Source organism: Ranitomeya imitator, chromosome 7 (assembly GCF_032444005.1).
Source record: "Ranitomeya imitator isolate aRanImi1 chromosome 7, aRanImi1.pri, whole genome shotgun sequence".
Classification (NCBI taxonomy): domain Eukaryota; kingdom Metazoa; phylum Chordata; class Amphibia; order Anura; family Dendrobatidae; genus Ranitomeya; species Ranitomeya imitator.
In genome coordinates, this window is record NC_091288.1 from 135,612,195 (window position 1) to 135,636,949 (window position 24,755).

General features: G+C 46.0%; 1 protein-coding gene across 1 annotated transcript in view; it reads left to right on the forward strand.

Annotated features, from left to right (window-relative positions):
• SLC29A4 (solute carrier family 29 member 4) overlaps positions 1-24,755 on the forward strand; it is a 365,944-nt gene that overhangs the window by 42,545 nt on the left and 298,644 nt on the right. The window contains exon 2 of the mRNA XM_069733834.1: positions 15,478-15,655. Within this exon, the coding sequence (XP_069589935.1) occupies positions 15,490-15,655 (166 nt within the window). The 5' untranslated portion in view covers positions 15,478-15,489. The remainder of the gene's footprint in view (positions 1-15,477; positions 15,656-24,755) is intronic.

A 24,755-nucleotide genomic window follows, 5' to 3' on the forward strand; every position in this document is an offset into this window, starting at 1 on the left:
CATTGAGTATCAAATTGGCTCTGTCACTAAGGGGTTAAAGCGTGTGTTGTTTTGCACAATTTTACTAGACTTCATGATTGCCCGTCATCTGTTATTGGTGAAGAAATGTTGCCCAATGAGAGTAGGCCTACACGACATGGCCCTCCTCCGCACCATCCCCTTTCTGGAATAAAAGTGAGAGATATTTTCACAAATTATTTTGTTTCTCCTCAGGGTGCTAATCCCTGGCAAGATTATGCTGTTTCTCAGTTGTGATTTCCTCATTTCCTAAACAGATTATCAACATAAAATAATTTATGCCTACATAAACTGTACTCTGTGTGTTGTATTTACTTAATTACCACATGGTTATGAACAGAGCATATGTTCCCAGGTTGGGAACAGCCTACAGCACTGGGTCTGGAAAAGTGGGCATATTGGGAAGTTGAGTTGTAGGCTGCCATATGGTACGGTGCTGGCCTTGGTTGATTTTGGGTGGGGAGGGGTTAAGGTGTAGGCACACGTGGAGGAGGTGCTTCAAATCCTGATTGACCATGCACCTGTTGAGATCGTGGAAGACGCAAGAGGTTATTTGGTGAAAGCTGCCTTCTCTCAATAAATTCAAAAACCTCATAGAGGTTATTTGGGAAGGTGCATAAATCAATCAGGATTTGAATACACCCTCTCACACGTAGCCTCACCTCACGGTGAAGGGGATGAAGGTATTGGGCCAGGCTGCGAGCAAACACCTCCTCACCATCATCCATGGCTGCCCTGGCCAAATAATTGAGGACCCCTGCCCACATCCCTCCTACTGGCTTGCATCTCTCTCCTTCTGCGGCCTCTGTGTAAAGGGACAGCTGCCTGTGGGGAGGACACCAGTGGGACAGTAGGGCTGCTGCTGTGTCCTTGCTTTTCCTGGCTTACAGGATCAGGTGCTGCTGATGGTGGTTGTGCTGCATCTTGGACACTTGCTGCTGTCTCTTGGGATGAAGAAGCCGATGGTCCAGGAAGGATGGAGGTAGAAGAGGCCAAAGATGGGCCTGCCACCTCTTCTTCTCCACCAACAGGATGTATCACAACCTCCGAGTCCGACCCGGTCTCCCTCTCAGTGAGGTTGGACTGTTATGAAAAAAACACAAATTAATTCACAGAAGATAAGCGTCGTGATACCGCAGTTATTCCATGGCAGTTAGTCAGGGCAGGAGTCAGGTAACCCACACTCTGCCCCTCCCCTCTGTCCATGTGCTTTATTCCTATCCTCGTAGGCTCCCTTACAGTCCAGTTTCACCGCCCAATCCCCCCTCCACCACGACTCATATACATCATCCCCTCTATACTTCCCTCTCCCATGTACAGCTCCCATGCACTTCTCACCTTCTTGAAAAACCTGAAAGTCCATCTTGCCCAAACAGACTGCATAAAAAAACTTCATACAATTCCACAAGCTACTTGCTTTTTATCTTCCTACTCCTGCTGATATCAGGGGACATCTCCCCAAACCCCGGTCCACCATCCACCAACCTCAACCCCTACCCTACCTCACATCGAAACCTTAATAATCTTACTAATATTAATTGCACTCCTTCATCCCCTTATTTTAATTGTGCCCTTTGGAATCCACGGTCTGTATGCAACAAGCTTCCTTTCCTACACAATTACTTTCTGAAAAACTCTCTGAATCTGCTGGCCCTCACGGAAACCTGGATTCTGACACTGTCTCTCCTGCTGCCATTACCCATGGTAGCTTACAATTCTCCCATTCCCCGAGACCAACAAACAGACCTGGTGGTGGAGTTGGCATAGTCCTGTCCCCACAATGCACTTTCCAGGTCATCTCCCCAGTTCCATCACTCTTCATTTGAGGTCCACACAATCAGGCTCTTTCGTCCCCTCTCCCTCAGAGTAGCGGTCATATACCGGCCCCCAGGCTCACCCACCCACTTCCTGGACCATTTCTCTGCCTGGCTGCCGCACTTCATGTCCTCGGAACTACCAACCCTTATCCTGGGAGACTTCAATATTCCCATTAACAGCCCCACTTCCACATCTGCATCCCAGCTTCTATCACTAACCACTTCTCTTGGCCTCTCACAGCTCTCAACCTCTGAAACACACAAAGACGGTAACACCCTGGACCTGGTTTTCGCCCGGCTCTGCTCAATCTCCTACCTAGATAACTCACCGCTTCCCCTCTCTGACCACAACATTCTCTCCTTCACACTCACAAATCCTCGCTCACCCCAGCACCCTCCTACCTACCATTCAGTCAGAAATCTACAAGCCATTAACCCTCATACACATTCAGACTCCCTACGCTCATCATTGTCCCCTATCTCTTCTTTTTCCTGTCCTGATCTGGCTGTACATCACTTCAATGACACTCTTAGAAGCACCCTTGACCAAGTAGCTCCCCTCACCCTCAGAACCTCCAACCACAGAGTGAAACAGCCCTGGCTCACATCGCAAACCCGATTTATCCAGCGATGCTCTAGGTGTGCTGAACGCTTATGGAGGAAAACACGCACACCAGAAGACTTCATACACTTCAAATTTATGTTAAGGACCTATAACTCTGCCCTTCACCTCGCCAAACAGACCTACTTCACCACCCTGATCTCCTCACTATCCAACAACCCCAAGAAACTTTTTGACACCTTTCAGCCCCTATCACAGACATTTGTGCTGATGACCTGGCCTCCCACTTTATAGAGAAAATAGACAATATCCGTCAGGACATCCGCTCCCAACCACTAAGTTCAGTGACTCCCATCCCTCCCCTCATTTCCCCTGGCTCACTCTCCACATTCGATCCCATCACAGAAGAAGTCTCCAAGCTCCTCTCCTCTTCTCGTCCGACTACATGCACTACCGACCACATCTCACATCTCCTCCAGTCTCTCTCTCCAGTCGTCACAAGTCACCTAACTACAATCTTTAATCTCTCCCTCTCCTCTGGCATTTTCCCCTCCTCCTTCAAACACTCTATCATTACTCCATTACTAAAGAAACCCACCCTTGACCCATCCTGCACAAACAACTACAGACCGGTCTCCAATCTCTTCATCTCTAAACTCTTGGAGCGCCTGATATACTCCCGCCTTACCTGTTACCTCTCCACTCACTCCCTCCTAGACGCTTCACAGTCTGGTTTCTGCCCCCTACATTCGACAGAAACTGCACTCATCAAAGTGACCAATGACCTTCTGACAGCAAAACGTAATGATGACCACTCTCTGCTCATTCTTCTTGACCTTTCTGCAGCTTTTGACACTGCTGACCACCCTCTCCTGCTCTCTAGGCTCCAGTCACTAGGCATTAAGGACACTGTTCTCTCCTGGTTCTCCTCCTACCTTTCTGACCGCTCCTTCAGTGTTCTGTTCTCTGGCTCCACTTCATCTCCTCTTCCTCTCGCTGTCGGGGTACCTCAGGGCTCAGTCCTTGGCCCCAATTGGACAGACCATCAGCAGCTTTGGCTTTCAATACCATCTTTTTTTTTTTTTATTTAAATAGATTTTTATTAACAAAATAAGGAAGAACATCAGAATGCCATTTACATTGCATTATATCACATACACGTTTTCTTATTTTAATAAACCCCAACATTACCCCAACTACCCCCCTCCCCCCTACGACAGCTCAGTCTCAATCTTCACCCCACTGAGGCCTTCTCTGCCTCGTATAATTTATCCTCATCCAAGTCCTAGGAAACTCGACGACTATACTCCTCAATCCAAATCAAGCCAAGGAGACCATATTTTATTAAACGTTACTAATTTCCCCCTTTTTTTGTACACCCCCTTTTCCAATTTCAGACCATGTTGAACATATTGGAGAAATTCCCTTCTCACAGGTGGTTCCGCATTTATCCAATTTCGTGCTATTACTTTCCTGGCCATGTAGAGTAGCCTAGCGATTGCAATCTTCCAAGTATTGTCAACTCCAATTTCTTCCACATATCCCAGCACGCATACTATCGGGTCTCTAAGAACTCTGCACTTATACGCAGCTTCAACTTGGCTCAAAACCACCACCCAAAAGGCAGCCAGTCTCGGACACGTCCACATCATGTGATATATTCCTGCATTCTCACTCGCACACCTCGGACACTCAGAATTGGCACGCAATCCCGCTTTGTATAGCACTTCCGGAGATTTATATACCCTATGCAGAATGTATAGCTGCGAGAGCCTATATGGTTCACTCAAGGATAGTCGCGGAACCCACTCCATCACCGACTCCCAGGTTTCATTTTCCATCGGTCCCACTTCTCTCTCCCACTTAGCTCTCGCCTTTATAGGGAAATCTAACAGGAACGTGTGCATAAGGTCCTTGTACAGAGTAGAAGTAACTCCCCTTGTAGTTCCGTCACCACACACATACTCCAACACTATATCATCTTGAACCCTGATATCAGCCTTCTTATTCTGAGCTCTAAAGGCATGTCTCATCTGCGCATACTGATATTCCCCTGTGGATCGCAAACCAAATTCTTCCTGCAATTGGGAGAAGGACTTCAGCTCCTGTCGCTGGATTATCTGGTGAACAAAGCAAATTCCCTTATTCTGCCATTCCAATAGTCCTCCCAAGGCCTCAAATTCCTTTAAATTGTGGTTAGACCATATCGGTGTGAATTTAGTCAACCTGTAACCCCACGAATCTGCCTTAGTCTATTCCATAATTTACGAATCAGGAACAGGGTTGGGTATACTTTCCCCAGAGCGCTCAAAGAGCCATCTTCCAAACACCTGGCCACCGGTCGTCGGTCCGTCACCTCTTCCATTAGCTGTTGTACTGCACTGGATGACGCCCCTCGCGCCCAGCCCTTCAAATGCTGGCTCTGGGCCGCAAGGAAGTATATTTCCGGGTTGGGCAAAGCCAAACCACCATCTTCCTTGGGTCGCTGAAGCGTCTCCAGGCTAATACGTGGATATTGTCTTCCCCATATCAAACTTCTAAAAAGGGCGTTAATCTGCCTGAACTTCCCCCGAGGGATCCAAATTGGTGCGTTATGTAGAACATAAAGAATTTTAGGCATCAGAACCATTTTAATAAGGTTTACCCTACCGACGACCGATAGATGTAGCTTATTCCAGGCATCTACCTTTGCCCTGAGTACCCCCATAACAGGAGTCAAATTTCTTTGCAGGAACTCCGCAACTGGCACCGAAATCCATATTCCAAGGTATTTAAATTGGGAGACCACCTTCAGCCTCTCATCCCCAACATCCTCACTCACATTCTCTCCTACGTCATCCACTCTAAAAAGAACCGTCTTATCCCAATTAATTGTTAGTCCCGACACAGTACCAAATCTCTCAACAATTTCAACGGCCCCTCTTAGTGACTCGTCTGGATCCGCCAGGAACAGCAAAACATCATCCGCGTATAACGCTATTTTTTCCTCTACTTTCCCATACCTAAACCCAGGGACCCCATCCGACTGCCGAATCTTAGCAGCAAGAGGTTCTACAGCCAACGCGAACAGAAGGGGTGAAAGCGGCCATCCCTGCCTAGTACCCCTAGCCAGCCCTATAGGTCGAGATAGCTCCCCGTTTACTCTAATTCTAGCGGACGGTAATGAGTACAACAGCTGTATCCAGGCCACAAACTGCGGACCAAACCCCATACATTCCAGCACCTGCCAGAGGTACCCCCATTCGACACTGTCAAACGCCTTATGTGCATCTAGCGATACAATCACTCTTCGACCACAGTTATCAGACTCTACCTGCAAATTTACATATAACCTCCGCAAATTGATCACCGTTGATCTATCCGGCATAAAGCCAGATTGATCCGAATGCACCAGACTCGCAATAACACTAGAGAGGCGGAGAGCCAACACCTTGGCCAGAAGCTTGACATCAATAGTTAGTAAAGAAATTGGGCGGTACGACTCCGGTTTCCCCAAGTCCTTATCCTCTTTTGGAATGACCACTATTATGGCCTCTCTCATAGAGGCTGGCAAGCACCCACAGGACCTAGCTTCCTCCAATACCATTTTTAATCTAGGAATCAACACTTCTGCCAACCCTTTATAGATCTCAGCGGGTAGCCCATCGACCCCAGGCGCTTTCCCATTAGCCATAGACATCAATGCCCGACTCAATTCCTCCTCAGTGATAGGGGCCTCAAGGCTCTCCCTATCTGTCTCACTCAGTCTCGGCAGATCCAGACCTTCCAAGAAAGTCAGTGTGTCCTCGACCGATTCACCAACCCGAGAGGAATACAAATCTGCATAGAAGTCCGCAAAAGCTCTCAAGATTTCAGGCGTTTCCGTTATTTTACCTCCACTAGCAGAGTCCAAAGAGTGTATATATGAAGAACCTCTCTGAGCAGCAGCCACTACCGACAGCATATGTCCCACTGTTTCTCCCTCCTGATAGAACAATACCCTTTGGAAATCCCGCTTCCTCTCTGCTTTGCCTAACAGAATTTTTTCCAAATGATTTTGTGCGTTTTTCATCCTTCTCTCTGCCTCAGGGGTTCCCAGTGTAGCCATCCCGTCTTCTGCTTCCTTCAACTCCTCAAATGCCACTTTTTCTGCCTCTCTCGTCCTCCGCTTACACCTACTAATGTCCCTAAACAGTAGTCCCCTCAGATACGCCTTCATTGCATCCCAAATCGTAAGAGCATCAGTACTTCCATCATTTAAGAGGAAGAAATCCTCTACCTCCCGTCCTATACTTTCCAACTCAATACTCTGTAACCAATTAGGATGAATCTTCCATTCTCTCCCACTTAGCGAGTGAGCCCCCTCCAATCTAACCTCTACTTCAATTGGACTATGGTCCGACAAGGCCCTTGGCAGATATCTCACCTCCCCAACCAATGTGTCCAAAATCCTGTTACCCAGAGCCATATCAATCCTAGAGAGCGTGGCATGCGCCGGCGAATAGCATGAGTACCCTCTCTCTCCAACGTGTCTAACCCTCCAAAGATCAATCAAACCTATCTCCTGTATATAGGTGCCAAATGTTGTTATATGTCCCTCCGACCTATTCTGAGTATTTTTATTTTTATCCCAATATTCATCACAGATATTGTTTAGATCCCCGATAATTATTAACGGTGTCGGCCCCCATCTTTCCACTCGCTCCATTACTTCTCTAATTTTCCTGCTAGAGTAGGGAGGCGGAATATACATCGCTGCAACACACAACATCACTCCATACAGTATACACCGTATTAGTACGTACTGCCCATCCACATCCACACAAACCTTCACCTCCTCATACTGAACTCCCGCTGGAACCAAGATTGAGACTCCTCTTGCATACGTGGAGAAGGTAGAATGATATCCCTTCTGGATCCACCGTCTATTCAGAACATCCACCTTTTCCCTTACCAAATGCGTCTCCAGCAAGCATATCATTGAGGCCCGTTGGTCTCTTGCATATTGCAAACACGCGGCACGTCTAGATTTCTCCCCTAGGCCTCTCACATTCCAGCACAAAATCTTAAAACGGTTCCCCATCACTTGGCTCATCTTCACTATAAATATCGTCAATTTTGAGCCCAAGCTGTCTAACTACCCTCCCCCCCTCCCAACTCCCCCACCCACCCTTCCCCCCTCACATCTAACCGTTCCACCTCTTTTCAAGAGTGGGGCATCATCGCCCATAGCGAACACTCCGTTTGGCATTACCTTCCCAACCCTCCTCCCACCACTGTACATAACAGGATTTCAGACATTTTGAAAAATAACATATCACAAAACATTTTAACGTAGAATTATTTACACACGCAAGAAACCTGCATACACTTAAAATATGCCGCATACCCTTCCTCCCCCTTTCCCAGCAACCATTACACTCTCCCTTTAACTTTAACTGAATACAATCCAGCTCCCTTCTTCACCCCCCACACCCCCTGGTTTGTCAATCACATGACTCTTTGCCAACTGACAGATAAGTAAACAAGATCAGACTCTTCCCACAGTTTCAGTCTCCTTTTCCTTTAAGCTTTTTAGCATTAATATCAATCCACTGGGTAGCGTCCTCCGGCTTCTGAAAAAAATGAATTTTATCAAACGCCACCACCCTCAGTCTTGCTGGAAACATCATGGAGTACTGTACTCCCAACTCCCTCAGCCGTCTCTTGATACCCGTGAACATCACCCGTTGTCTCTGCACCAGAGTAGAATAGTCTGGGTATATAGCAATCTTCTGGCCTTCAACTGTCAGATCTGTCATGTCTCTGGCCTTCCTCAGGATAATGTCTCTGTCTCTATAGTTTAGAATTTTGGCGAGCATGGTACGGGGATTCGCTCCAGGGACAGGTGGTTTCGGCGGGACCCTATGCGCTCTTTCTACTGCGAACACTTTTGTTAGCGCCATGTCTCCAAATGTCTCTAACAGCCATTTTTCAATATATTCCGTTGGATTCCTCCCTTCAGCTTTTTCAGGGATGCCCACTATGCGAATATTGTTTCTTCTGGACCTGTTCTCAAGGTCCTCATTTTTCGCAGCCAATTCAGCTATTGCTTGAGTGAACTTTTTCTCTGCTTTTTGCAGCTGCACTATATGGTCTTCTACAGTGCTCACTCTCTCCTCTACCTCCCCCACACGCTTGTCAATCTTCTGCATGGCTGCGTTTATCTGGGCTGTATCCCCCTTAACCTCCTGTATCTGTAAGGTCAGAGACTGTTTACATGAAGAGACTAGCGCAAAAACTTCTCTTAGGGTAGGCTCAGCTTCTGGCGCCATTTCCTCGGGTCCCCCTTCTGCCACCGCCATTTTACTCTCCTTTCTCCCCTGTTGTACCTCATGTTCTCCTGCTGGGCTCTCCTCCTCCTTCTCCTCTTCAGTATCTGCTCCGGCTCCCTCCTCTGCGGCCTCCGCTCTCGCAAACTGCTGGAGCTTTGCCGCTACCTCCATGCGCTTTCTACATGCGGCGTTCTCCTTGTCTGCCTTCTCCCTCGTGTCGGCGCCATCTTGGATTGCGCCTGCATCCCCGGCTCCCGCGTCCCTCTGCCTTCTCCTGGTCATGGTCGCCGGCTCCAGCACCACCGCTCAGCACCGCCGGACTCTCCAAGTCTCCCCGCAGCCGGTAAGCCCCCACAGGGACCAAACAGCAGCGGCTCTGCAGGATTTTAGATATACAGCGGCGGGAGCTCACAGCCGCACGTCCGCTCACATGGACTCTCAGGCCACGCCCCCTTCAATACCATCTTTATGCCGATGACACACAACTATACTTGTCATCCCCTGACCTTACCCCCGCTGTACTACAGAACGCCACTGACTGTCTGTCCACAGTCTCCAACATCATGTCTGCTCTCTATCTGAAACTCAACCTCTCCAAAACTGAACTTCTTCTGCTCCCGCCATCTACTAACCTCCCTAAACCTGACATTTCCCTCTCCGTGGATGGCACTATAATAACACCCCGGCAGCAGGCGTGCTGTCTGGGTGTTATGTTTGACTCCAATCTCTCCTTCACCACCCATATACAATCTCTTGCCCGCTCGTGCCGCTTACACCTAAAGAACATCTCTAGAATCCGCCCTTTTCTCACCATGGAGACAACTAAAACCCTCACTGTTGCCCTGATCCACTCCCGCCTGGACTACTAAAATGCTCTACTAATTGGCCTCCCCCTCACTCGACTTTCCCCTCTCCAGTCCATCCTTAATGCAGCAGCCAGGTTCGTCCATCTGGCTAATCGTTCTTCGCCAGTCATTACACTGGCTACCCATTCATTACAGGATACAATTCAAAGTACTTGTTCTCACCCACAAAGCTCTCCACAGTGCGGCACCCCCTTACATCTCCTCCCTCATTTTTGTCTATCGCCCTAACAGACCACTGCGCTCTGCAAATGACTTTCGACTAACCTCTGCACTAATCCGTACCTCCCACTCCCGACTCCAAGACTTCTCCCGTGCTGCACCAATCCTCTGGAATGCTCTACCCCAAGATATTAGGACCATCCACAATTTGCATAGTTTTAGGCGCTCGCTCAAAACACATTTGTTCAGAGTGGCCTATCACGTTCACTAATCAAAGTCATTTTATGTTTATGTGTGTGTGTAGCCCATTCATTATCCCTATCTATTCCCCAACCCCTGAAGATGGCTGGACCATCATTGTAAATACACCATTGTAAATACACACCTGTGCTTTGTATCTCCCCCACATCATTGTAGATTGTAAGCTCTCACGAGCAGGGTCGTCTTATTTTGCTTTAATTATTGTATTGTTAACGTTGTTACTTATGACTTTTGTGTTTGAAACTGTTAAACTGTGAAGCGCTGCGGAATATGTTGGCGCTATATAAATAAAGATTATTATTATTATTATTAATTAATAGTTGAGTAAATTGCTAACATAAGTTTGTTCTACATCTGTGACCTCGTCTCCCAGTACTTACCTACACGCAACCTACGATCCTCACAAGACCTTCTTCTGTACTCCCCTCTTATCTCCTCTTCGCACAATCGTATACAAGATTTATCTCGTGTATCACCCCTACTCTGGAACCCTCTACCACAACACATCAGACTCTCGCCTACCATCGAAACATTCAAAAAGAGCCTGAACACCTACCTCTTCCGACAAGCATATAACCTGCAGTAACCACCAATCGACAAAACCAATGCATGACCAGCTCTACCCTTGCCTACTGTATTCTCACCCATCCCTTGTAGATTGAGAGCCTTTGCGGGCAAGGTCCTCTCTCCTCCTGTACCAGTTATGACTTGTATTGTTTAAGATTATTGTACTTTTTTTTTAGTATGTATACCCCTCCTTACATGTAAAGCGCCATGTACTAAATGGCGCTTTAACCAAAAAAAATTAGAATAATAATATTTGTGTTGTGATGTTTTTACTTACGGTCGAAGATCCATACTGGGATCCAAAAAGGAAAGCCGATCATAGTATATATACTTTCGATTTTTGGGTGGAGCTGCTGACCCAATTCTTGCCCGCTGCTGTCTTTCTCGGTGATATTGGTCCCTGATGCTGCGCCATCGTGTCATAACATCTTCCACTGTAATGACGTGGTAACAAATATTCGATAAGCTCATTCTGCACATTGCTTAAAACAGTTGGCATTGATCATATTTTAACAATGCTAATAAAATGCCTTCTTAAATGACTTTCTTAAAGTTTAAATTGCTTAAAACAACAAATACATTATACACAATAAAATAGAAGAAGCGCAGGCACAGCGCGAAACGGCCGTCGTCCCCCCTAGCTCACACGAGCTTTGGCTCTTGTTCCCCCGGCCATGATTTTTATCTGGAGTTGATATTTAATAAAGGATTTCTGCTGGAAGACTGGTGAGTGCCTTCATCTCTTTTTTCTTCTTGAGAAACTTTTGTTCAAAGACTGTTTTTCGGAAAGAGCACCCGAAGTCGCATAAGATTACGGCATTTGGAGAGTGAAAATCTATGATATTTTGCACCTGCATTTGGTCAAGTGAGACCCGAGTGGTGGGACAGTGCCGCTCATTTTTTTCTTTTTGGATCATACACAATAAAATGATTCAACACAAGGACAGGGTCCACTCCCCTCTGTACCAGTCTGGCATTACCAAAAATAGTACCCAACGCAACATCTATATTATCTATGTACATAAATCCTTTCTCATGTTAAGCATCTTTGTTTTTGCGGAATAACCTCATGACCCAGTATCAGCACGGGTTTACTAGGGACCGTTCATGTCAGACTAATTTGATCAGTTTCTATGAAGAGGTAAGTTCCGGATTGGACCAAGGGAACCCAGTGGATGTGTATATGGACTTTTCAAAAGCTTTTGATACGGTGCCACACAAAAGGTTGATACATAAAATGAGAATAATGGGGATAGGGGAAAATATGTGCAAGTGGGTTGAGAGCTTGCTCAGGGATAGGAAACAAAGGGTGGTTATTAATGGAGCACACTCGGACTGGGTAGCGGTTAGCAGTGGGGTACCACAGAGGTCAGTATTGGGCCCTCTTCTTTTTAACATATTTATTAATGACCTTGTAGGGGGCATTCAGAGTATTCAGAGCATGCAGATGACACTAAACTCTACAGGGTAATTAATACAGAGGAGGACAATTTTATATTACAGGATGATTTATGTAAACTAGAAGCTTGGGCTGATAAATGGCAAATGAGCTTTAATGGGGATAAATGTAAGGTCATGCACTTGGGTAGAAGTAATAAGATGTATAATTATGTGCTTAATTCTAAAACTCTGGGCAAAACCGTCAATGAAAAAGACCTGGGTGTATGGGTGGATGACAAACTCATATTCAGTGGCCAGTGTCAGGCAGCTGCTACAAAGGCAAATAAAATAATGGGATGCATTAAAAGAGGCATAGCTGCTCATGAGGAGAACATAATTTTACCTCTATACAAGTCACTAGTTCGACCACACTTAGAATACTGTGCACAGTTCTGGTCTCCGGTGTATAAGAAAGACATAGCTGAACTAGAGCGGGTGCAGAGAAGAGCGACCAAGGTTATTAGAGGACTGGGGGGTCTGCAATACCAAGATAGGTTATTACACTTGGGGCTATTTAGTTTGGAAAAACGAAGACTAAGGGGTGATCTTATTTTAATGTATAAATATATGAGGGGACAGTACAAAGACCTTTCTGATGATCTTTTAAATCATAGACCTGAAACAGGGACAAGGGGGCATCCTTTGCGTTTGGAGGAAAAAAGGTTTAAGCATAATAACAGACGCGGATTCTTTACTGTAAGAGCAGTGAGACTATGGAACTCTCTGCCGTATGATGTTGTAATGAGTGATTCATTACTTAAATTTAAGAGGGGACTGGATGCCTTTCTGGAAAAGTATAATGTTACAGGGTATATACACTAGATTCCTTGATAGGGCGTTGATCCAGGGAACTTGTCTGATTGCCGTATGTGGAGTCGGGAAGGAATTTTTTTCCCCAATGTGGAGCTTACTCTTTGCCACATGGGTTTATTTTGCCTTCCTCTGGATCAACATGTTAGGGCATGTTAGGTTAGGCTATGGGTTGAACTAGATGGACTTATAGTCTTCCTTCAACCTTAATAACTATGTAACTATGTAAAAAAAACCCAGACTAACCCAAATAATAATCTGCATGAAATCCTGTAGTTAAAGCATTTTTCAAGGTTAATTAAAGTCGCAACATGAGTGTACTTACAAAGTTGTGTCTGCTCCGCACGTGTGCGTTGGTCATAATCTGGGAATAGGATCCCACAGATGGTCCTCCAAGCTGCCTCTTTCCTGGCCCGGTTGAAATAATTTGGATCCCGCTGGTCCCAGATTTCTGGCCTTTCTTGGACCAGGATGAGGAGCATATCCACATTAATGATGGATGCCATGCTGCTTGCAACTCCGTGGAGGCGAGTGCCAGACTTCCGGGATGTCTGTCTGGCTTTTTGAGCTAATTAACATGTCTGAGCTTCCTGATTGAGGGCTTGGCACAATTCCTGGCACCTGGAGATGTCTGGTGTATTTCACACAAGTCACACTGTTGGTCTGTGTGTAATCCGTATTTTTCTCGTCCCCATTGATTTTCATTGGCGTCTTTTTTGCGCAATACGCTGACAAACGCAGCATGCTGCGATTTTCTACGGCCGTACAAGACCGTATAATACGGATACGTAAAATACGGCAGATAGGAGCTGGGCCATAGAGAATCATTGTACCGTGTGCAATCCGTATTTTCTGCGCCTCTCATACGTCTGTAAAACTCGCTAGTGTGACGCCGGCCTTAGTCTTGTATGTTATTTATCTTCGGCCTCTTGGAAACTTGCGTCGTTTGGCATCCGTCGCAATCCGTCGTTTTTGGAAAAAAACAGATCCTGCAAATGTGCTCGCAGGATGTGTTTTTCCCCATAGACTTGTATTAGTGACTGATCGCAACGGATGGCCACACGTCGCGTCCGTCGTGCAACGGATCCGTCGTGTTTTGGCGGACCTTCGGCACGAAAAAGCGTTCAAGTGGATGTTTTTTTGTCCATCGCATCCGCCATTTTCTACCGTGCATGCGCGACCGAAACTCCGCCCCCTCCACGCCGGACTTCAGAATGGGCAGCGGACGCGTTGAAAAACTGCATCCGCTGCCCATGTCATGCACAAACCGTATTTTTCGGACTATAAGACGCACCGGACTATAAGGCGCACCCAGGTTTTAGAGGTGGAAAATAGGGAAAAAAAATATTTGAAGCAAAAAAATGTGGTAAAATATTTAATAACATAAATAACATACTATTATATGTGGTGTTATTATATATAATAGTATGTTATTATGTTGGAAGCTGCGGGACCAGTATGGTGTCTGTACAGTACTATATGAAGATGCTGGAGGGTGAGTATAAGAATGGGGGCACAGGGCTTATATTGAAAGCAACACTCCAGCACTGCAAAATAACACTGGAGTCCTGCTTTAAAATCCCATGGGAGAACTATAACTCCCAGCATGTCCTGCAGATCCTATGACATGCTGGGAGTTATAGTTCACCAAAGGAGTGGCAGAGTGCTTTATTGTGTTTTGTAAAGACTAACCTCTTAAATGTGGCAGCCAGCCACACTGTGGTGAGGTAAAAGCATCCCATGATTGCACACAGAGCCTTCCCTTGTTTCCTTTCCACAGCACAGGTTATGAGGAAGCTGCAGATTCTAGTGGAGAGCCTGAAGGACCTGTGATGATGTCAAGAAGAGGGAGGGCTCTGAGCTGCCATGTGATGCTCCAGCCTGCCCACTCCTGACATCAAACAGGTCCTGTTTGTGCACAGCACTTGACGTCCAGCCCAGGCATGGCAGGCAGGTATGCAGCGATCTCTCTCCTCTGGCCCCTGCTGCTGCTGCCTCCTCTCCCCCGGACACACAGACCTCCCCAGCTGCTGCAGGAATCAGCGCTGGAGAAGCCATGTGTGTCCCTGCTTAAGTGCAGTATTCATTTGCTGCTCACAGCTCAGCTGATAGTTGGGCGGGGAGCCGCTAATGAATATTCACTGCACTTAATCATCGGGACCACATGGTTTCCCCAGCGCTGATTCTGGGCAGCGGGGACATCCTGAAGTGGGATAACAGTGCGATCCCACTCACTGCTGCCCCCCTCCCCACATGCTACATCCGTACCATAAGACGCACCCACACTTTCCTCCCAAATTTGGAGGAAAAAAAGTGCGTCTTATGGTCGGAAAAATACGGTACCCTGGTTACAAGTGAAAACGGCGTGTGTGACGCCGATCCAGCGATGACAGCGGGTGATCAGCGACAAAAAAAAGGTCCTGATCATTCCCCAACGATCTCCCAGCAGGGGCCTGATCGTTGGTCGCTGTCACACATAACGAGATTGTTAGCGGGATCGTTGCTACGTCACAAAAAGCGTGACGTTGCAACGATATCGTTAACAAAATCGTTATGTGTGAAGGTACCTTTAGTTGTGCATGGCTTGTCGCATAAGCCAGAAAGAATCAATTTGGAATTAAGTTAAATTTTAACTCCTATCATTCAATTAATGTGCATTGTCTTTGTTGTTATGTGTTTTACAGGTTGCACAGAATATGAAACCAGCTAAGGGTGATTGTTATAGAGAGCTTAGTCCAACCATGACTCATGAGGGAAATGTGGTCATGAGCTTTAGTTTTGATAGCTGTCAGCTTGAAGAAGAAGAACTGCAAGGAAGAGGAAGCCAACAAGCACAAGGGATTCTAACACTCATGGAACCAGGTGGCAGTAGCTCCGTTTATTTGTTATTCTGTGCACTATACACATAAGAGATCTACTGTAGAATAGGTATGAGAGATTTTTGTTGTTGTTCTGAAATTATAGAACCTTGCCTTAAAATAGAAATGAGTGCAGATTACATGATGTGCATGTGTAAACTATGAAGAGGCCCCTTAACTCCTTATTGACCATTGACGTGTATAGCATGTCATGAGCAGGTGTCAGTTCCCACATCATGACATGCTATAAGCGTCATGTAATTGAACTGTCATTGTGTCAAAACACACAGTGACAGCTCCGTGCCAACAGATGTTGCTGACAGCTGAGCAGCACAACTAGAGACGCGGAGACCCATTTCTTCGGTCCCCACTTTCTGAATGCTGTGATCGGTCAGTCAATCTTTTTAAGGCTGTGTTCACATTGCGTTGAACCCGTCCGTTAGACAGACTACGTTACACCGTGGCATAACGCGGTGTAACGCAGTCCGTTAACGCCGCCATTGAATCCAATGTTGGACGCATCGCTAGCGCACGCCCACAATGGGCGTGCGCTAGCTATGTGCTGTCATTGAGTGACGGACCCCGAGATGCGGGCTGCAGCAATTCCAGGTCCGTCACCACTGCACAGAGAGAGCGCAGAGAGAGCTAGCAGATGCTCTATCTGCGCTACAGCAATGCAAACGCCGGCACTTGCGTTAACAGCAGCCCGTTAACGTATGTGTTGAACGGGCTGCTGTTAACGCAATGTGAACCCGGCTTTACGATCACAGCATGTGATCGGAAGGAAGTCCTGAAACATCACTCCTTTCCTTCACGGTCACCACTGGGAGCTCAGCTCCGCTGACAGCCGAGCTCCTAGTGGTGATCGTGCAGGGCTGGCGCCCACCTTGCCACTGGCTGATTAACCCTCTAGATGCCTTAATCAATATCAATTGTGGTGTTGAAAAAGTTGTGAAAGAGAGAGGGCTCCCTCTCTCACCCCATCGGCACTGCATCCTCGCGATGAAATCACAGGGAGCCAATAGTTGTCATGGCCTAGCAGGCATCCTGCCTGTGTAATCCCATCGGTGTCATGGACTGCAGTAACCAGTACCCATAGAGGTACTAAGTAAAAAAGGTAAAAAATAAGTGCCGTAGATGTAATTGTAAAAATAGTTCTCATAGTGAATATTGAAGCAAAGCTAGCATTTTATTAACCTGTACATGACCTTATGCAGCCCCCACTGCTACAAACACGTAATTAAAGAGAATCTGTCTGTCACCACATTGGCCTATCTAAACTATTAATATGTGAATACAAGATATAGACTGAACAAGTCATCCGTATTGCAACAATATTTTAACCATGTCTGCCTTTGAGATGGAAGCTGAAGCACTGAGAGGAACTTGCAGATGTGTCAGTTATAATCACATAGAGCACTGCAGTGAGAGACGAGAGTGGCCATCACACATCGCACTGGTGACTACCCCTGTAAAATAAGAATATACTCTGGAGGCAGAGTTATATTCCAGACAACATCCTCCCCATTCCCTGGAAGGGGTTATTTATATAAAGTGATGAAAGATGATTTATCATCAATCATGTCTTTTTACATAAGTTAAGGAATTTGCTCCTCAGACCTTGTGGTGGAATCGCAACACAGAACCGGACCCCAGAGGACAATAAAACATTCACACTCCTTATCTATGAACTGTTCCAATAATTATGGACATATGTTTTATCACTCTCCCATAATGGATGGTAGTTTTGCTTCACGTCACCTGTCTTATCTAAGACATTATTTCTGTGCTGTGTTGTGCATAAATATGTGATTCTTCAGAATTTGTATTAGTGTATTAATCTATGCCTGATGAAGGGACATGAGTAGTCTGGAAAGCTTGCAATTTGTTACCATCTTTTCAGTTAGCCATTAAAAGGTATCAACCACTAAGGACTATCAATTCTAAATATTTTTCTATCTACTGGCTAACATGGTACAAAGCTATATGTCTTTCTTTTATCAACAATCAGACATCTGATATGAGGCATCCCAGTATCACTGTAATCCGCAGTCTACAATCTGTATGCCCATATTAATAGTTTAGAGAAGTCAAATGAGATGACAGATTCCCTTTAAAATTGGCTATCTGATGAATCACAGACAAGAATTCCAGGCACAGCTTGCAAATCGATGTGAAAGGGGACAGATATTTGGCCTGTGGAGATGCCCTATAGCCCTAACCTCCCTGTTTACAGAGATCTGAAAACAGACTGCTTTGTTCCCATTCCAGTTATGAATATTGGGTTTTTTATGAACGGCGTATAACATACAGTTATGGAAAAGATATTTCCATTGTTGTAACAAAGTGGAGAACGTAACACATTGACTTATATCGCCCTAGCCACATCTCATGACCAGCCACCATATAAGCTCACTGAAGAGAGGTATATGTGTGTGGTCAATCTTGCCTTGCGCAGGCGTGTACTATGGAGGACAGAGAATGAACTTCAATCCAATATTGCAGCCAGCGGGTAAGGAAAGGGTGAATCAAACACCCGAAAACCCCGCCTCCATGGCTGAAAATTGTTCCCTCCAAATTCAGGTGACAGAGTCCCTTTAATTAAAGCAGATTTTGAGTTTTTGTCTGTCAGTCCTGGAAAACACAGTTAGCTGTGGTGCTGTACTGTTCCCTAAAAGAATTGCTTCCCTCCATAAAAGATCTGTGACATTCCTGTTAGGCCACGTGCACACGTTGCGGAAAGTGGTGCGGATTTTTCTGGACTGATTTTGGTAAATCCGCAGGTAATCCGCAGTTTTTTTGTGTATTTTGTGCGGATTCCACCTGCGGTTTTACACCTGCGGATTCTTATTATGGAGCAGGTGTAAACCGCTGTGGAATCCGCACAAAGAATTGACATGCTGCGGAATAAACAACGCTACATTTCCGCGCTGTTTTTTCCGCAGCATGTGCACTGTGGATTTTGTTTTCCATAGGTTTACATGGTACTGTAAACTCATGGAAAACTGCTGCGAATCCGCAGCGGCCAATCCGCTGCGAATCTACAGCAAAATCCGCAACGTGTGCACATACCCTTACACAGGTTTAGTACTTTTCTTTTGTTATCCCATCTTATTCAGTGTAATTGTATATACTGTATTGTTTTGCTCCCATTTTGTAACATATTTGTATATTTTTATAAACACTGCCAACTTTTCAGATTAAATATATACAATTTAATAGCTCTGTTCCTCTTGCTCTATAAACCGCACACCTGAGGCCATACTCGATCTGTAATATTGTATAAACCATTGATGGTGGAAGCTAGTACCTTTTGTTTTTGAGGCATCTGGCAGTGACTGTACCAGGGTATATATATTTTGCATGTGTTGGAATCACATGTGTATATATTATATGTTCACTGGAACTTCCCCAATAAGCGGCCTAAAAGTGAAAACAGCTGTGGCCTTGTCCATCACTCGTCACTCAATTGTATAATTTTCCTGATAATTGGATGCAGCTGAGTTTTGTTTCTTGACAAATTGGTGTAGGCGGAGGTATCTACGCGATGTCTCTGTTGTGTTCTCTTGACAAGAAGATTGAAAAAAAATGTATTTTTTTTATTTTTATTTTCATTTTTTTCCCTTTCACATTGTTTTAATTTGTGATACACCTAAAGGGTTAATATATTTAATGAATCTAGTTTGAGGACCTTGAAGAGTTCAGTTTTTAATATGGTGTCACCTTTGGGTATACTCTGTCATATTGCCTGTCAAAGTCAGTTCAAATGTGCTGTGGTCCCTAATAAAAAAAATAGATTTATTAATTTTGTTGTAAAAATGAAAAATTGATAATGTTTAGTCCTTCTGATATCCTAACAAGAAAAAAAAAGTTTTAAAAATGATTGGAATGTAAAGCATACATATGGGAAAAGCTATTTATATTTTGTGTGGTATAACTATCTAAGTTAACCCCTTAACACCCAATGACTTGCCGTGTCCATCAGTGGGTGCCTCCCCCTGTTTGGCACGGGCTCCAGCGATGAGCCCAGCACCTTTTCCGGCACATGACAGCTGATCTGATCAGCTGTCATGTGCCCCTAACAGCTGCGGGTGAAATCGCGATCCATCCGAGGCTGTTAACATATTAAATGCTGCTGGCAATTTCTCTGTGCTGTGTATCTGCTGTGTGTAGCACAGGCGATCAGATAATCGCAGCTTCTAGTCTCCCATGTGTTAAGTGAAAAAAAATGTTTTTAAAAATATAAAGATCAAATCACTCCCATTAAAAATAAAACAATAAAATAAAAATAAAAAATACACATATTTGGTATTGCTGCTTTCAGAATTGCCCGATCTATCAATATATAAAAAGAATTAATCCGATCGGTGAACGGCCTAATGCGAAAAAAAATCAAGACGCCAGAATTATGTTTCTTTGGCCGCCACAACATTGCATTAAAATGCAATAAGAGCAATCTAAAGATCGTATCTACACCAAAATGGTATCAGTAAAAACATCAGCTCAGTACACAAAAAATAAGCCTTCATTCAGCCCCATATAGCAAAAAATAGAAACCTTATGTGTCTCAGGAAAATTACAATTATTTTTTTTTTTTTTTTTTACAAACTTTGGATTTTTTTTTCAACATTTAAATAAAAAAGAACCTAAACATGTTTGATATCTACGAACTTGTAATGACCTGGAGAATTGTAATGGCAGGTCAGTTTTAGCATTTAGTGAACATGGTAAAAAAAAAAAAACAATTGTGGAATTGCACTTTTTTTTGCAATTTCACTGCACTTTGAATTTTTTTTCTGTTTTCCCATATACGATATGGCAAATCCAATGATGTCGTTCAAAAGTGCAACTCGTCTCGCAAAAGACAAGCTCTCACATGGCCATATTGGCAGAAAAATAAAAAGTTATGGCTCAGGGAAGGAAGAAGGGGAACAAAAAATGGAGAAATACCCCAGGTCCTTAAAGGGTTAAGCGCTGAAAAATGTAAAGTTTGAAAATTGCTACATTTTCAACATTTTTTGTCAAATTTTCAAGCATTTTCATAAATAATCACAAATCATATTGACCAAAATACCATTAATAAGAATTACAACATGTGTAGAGAAAACTGTCTCAGAATCGCTTGAATACGTTGAAGCATTTCAGAGTTAATACCTCATGAAATGATGCATATCAGATTTTAAAAATGACGCTTGATCATTAGTGTACAAAAAGGCTCGGTTCTTAGGCCGGCGTCACACTACCGTGTTTTACGGACGTAAGAGAGGTGCAGAAAATACGGATTGCATACGGTACAATGCTTCTCTATGCCCCTGCTCCTATCAGCCGTATTTTACTGATCCGTATTATACAGTCTTATACTGCCGTAGAAAATCGCAGCATGCTGCGTTTGTCACCATATTGCGCAAAAAATACGCCAATGAAAGTCTATGGGGGCCAGAAAAATACGGATTACACACGGACCAGCAGTGTGACTTGCGAGAAATATGCAGCGGCGAGAAAAGCCGGCAATTCAGTGTGCGATGTACAGTAAAATCACACTGACAGCTTACAATAGAATATGTAGAATAAATATGTACACATACAGGGCCGTATTTGCCACTAGGCACTTGAGGGCACGTGCCTAGGGCGGCGGGATGCGGGGGGGCGCCCTTGAGCTAGGTTTTTTCCTTTTTTTTTTTTTTTTTATTTTATAAAACTCCGGGGTCAAGTTTCCGCCCCCCCTCCTCCCTCCCCCCTTCCCGCCCCCCCCTCCTCCCTCCTTCCCGCCCCCTTCCCTCCCTCCCTGAAGACGTAATACTCACCTTCCTCCAGCGGTGGCTGCAACTGCGTCTCAGCGCCGTCCTGTCTTCAGCGGTCACATGGTACCGATCATTAAGGGTGATGAATATGCGCATATTCATCACCCTTAATTAGCGCTACCATGTGACCGCTGAAGACAGGAAGGAAGACGCTGAGATGCCAGGAAGTTCTGTGCTGCGCGCCGGTGAGAGGTAAGTATGACAGGGAAAAAAGTGGGGTGCCGTGCACACAGGGGAGGAGGATGGGGAGCCATGCATACAGGGGAGAAGGATGGGGAGCCGTGCATACAGGGGAGAAGGATGGGGAGTCGTGCATACAGGGGAGAAGGATGGGGAGCCGTGCACACAGGGGAGAAGGATGGGGAGCCGTGCATACAGGGGAGAAGGATGGGGAGCCGTGCATACAGGGGAGAAGGATGGGGAGTCGTGCATACAGGGGAGAAGGATGGGGAGCCGTGCACACAGGGGAGAAGGATGGGGAGCCATGTACACAGGGGAGAAGGATGGGGAGCCGTGCACACAGGTGAGAAGGATGGGGAGCCGTGCACACAGGGGAGAAGGATGGGGAGCCGTGCACACAGGGGAGAAGGATGGGGAGCCGTGCACACAGGGGAGAAGGATGGGGAGCCATGTACACAGGGGAGAAGGATGGGGAGCCGTGCATACAGGGGAGAAGGATGGGGAGCCGTGCACACAGGGGAGAAGGATGGGGAGCCGTGCACACAGGGGAGAAGGATGGGGAGCCATGTACACAGGGGAGAAGGATGGGGAGCCGTGCACACAGGGGAGAAGGATGGGGAGCCGTGCACACAGGGGAGAAGGATGGGGAGCCGTGCATACAGGGGAGAAGGATGGGGAGCCGTGCATACAGGGGAGAAGGATGGGGAGCCATGAACGCAGGGGAGAAGGATGGGGAGCCATGAACGCAGAGTGGGAGGATGGGGGAGCCATGAACGCAGAGTGGGAGGATGGGGGAGCCATGAACGCAGAGTGGGAGGATGGGGGAGCCATGAACGCAGGGGAGAAGGATGGGGGAGCCATGAACGCAGGGGAGAAGGATGGGGAGCCATGAACGCAGAGTGGGAGGATGGGGGAGCCATGCTTGCAGGGGAGAAGGATGGGGGAGCCATGAACGCAGGGTGGGAGGATGGGGGAGGCATGAACGCAGTGTGGGAGGATGGAGTATAAATATGGAGTATAAATACTGGGCCCTATAAGGGGGACACAGTGTGAGAGGACAGTGTGAAGAGGGGACTGGTATAGAAAGGAGAGGACAGTGTGAAGAGCATGTACCATAAGAGGGACAGTGTGGGGGTCATACTTTGTGCAGACAATATAGTGAGGGGCAATTTTTTATTTGGGAGCATTATAATGACACTTGTATCTTTAAGGGCGTCATGTGGAGACTTTCTGCAAAAGAGCGGCGAAGATGGAAGTCTGCAGAGACGGCTGTGGATGAGAAAACTCATCATGGGATCTGGACAAGATGAAGAAAAGGAGAACGGCTCCAGAGGCGACGTCATCTATCAGGTACCTGGATGTAAATGTTATTTGTGATGCTAACTCTCATGTTTTTATATATGTTAGGAGATTTAAAGGGACACTGTCACCTGAATTTGGAGGGAACAATTTTCAGCCATAGGGGTGGGGTTTTCGGGTGTTTGATTCACCCTTTCCTTACCCGCTGGCTGCATGCTGGCTGCAATATTGGATTGAAGCTCATTCTCTGTCCTCCGTAGTACATACTGTACCTGCACAATCTGCAATCTTGCCTTGCGCAGGCGTGTACTATGGAGGACAGAGAATGAGCTTCAATCCAATATTGCAGCCAGCATGCAGCCAGCGGGTAAGGAAAGGGTGAATCAAACACCCGAAAACCCCACCCCTATGGCTGAAAATTGTTCCCTCCAAATTCAGGTGACAGAGTCCCTTTTAAAGGGGATGTCCAGGCTTGTGATGAGTCTGCAGTCATTCTTTGTGACTGCAGACTTCTGAATTCTCACAGTGCACACTGCACGCTGTCAGGATTCTCTCATGCTGGGGATTTACATTAATGCGATCACGTGCTGACTAGACATGCGTGACCTCCGTCAATGAAAATGAACTGAGCGAGGCCGGGCACATCTAGTCAGAATGTGGTCAGAAGTCTACAAATCACATACTTGTGCTGACATGACCGTCCACCGGCAAGGGAGAATCCTAAAAGTGCAGTGCATGCGTTGTGAGAATTCAGAAGCTGCGATGTCAGGATTCAGCTCTGCAAGTTCCAGTAGTCGTCACATGGACACGTCACTCATATGCGATTTTTCAGACTTAGGGTGTGTGTCCACGTTCAGGATTGCATCAGGATTTGGTCAGTATTTTACATCAGTATTTGTAGCCAAAACCAGGAGTGGGTGATAAATACAGAAGTGGAGCATATGGTTCTATTATAGTTTTCCTCTAATTGTTCCACTCCTGGTTTTGGCTACAAATACTGATGAAAAATCATGACCAAATCCTGATGCAATCCTGAACGTGGACACATACTCTTATGGTCCTGCGACATCGAGCTTCTCTTCTGCTTCTCTTAGTTTTTCACTGAACATTGAGAGCATTAGGGAGAGGAGCTCGTGGGCACATGACTGAGTGTGCAAATCACATATGTCCTTGGCGGAGGGGGGGCACCAAAATGAATTCTTTCCCCGGGTGCCAGAAACCCTAGATACACCTCTGCTGGTATGCTACTGCGAGCGGTGATTACCGGGTGCGGTGGAGGGTGGTCTGTGCACAGGCAGTGAGGCAGGGACTGAGGGTGTGCACAGAGAGGATGGAGACCCGGAGACTGCCCGTCCCAGTCTACGCCGTAGCCTAGAGCCCTCATTATCATAGGAATATGGCAGTTAATAAATTGCTTTTCTGAAGCTTTATAGTGTAGTTTTAGGTCAGGGAGGGTTGGATAGGGATGAGCTAGCAAGGTGCAGGGACAGGTAATGATGGCTACTTGCGAACATGTGCGGCAATTGCGGTTTTGCACTTACGATGATACATAAAACACTGCTAGTAGTGTTTTTTCTCATTGCTGCAAGTACCGCATTTGCCGGATGGCGGCAAAACCGCAAGAGCCGCACATGTCTGTAAGTCCCATAGGGAATGAATGAGGCCGAACGCAGTGTTGCCCTAAGTGATCCATTACGCGGCAGATGCGGAAAAACTGTCGGATCTGCTGCAAAAGGCGACTTTCACATCAGCGATTTTTGCCAAAGTCACTGCCGATAGTGTCATACTCACCAAAGGGGGAGGCAGCACTAAAAGTGCCTAGGG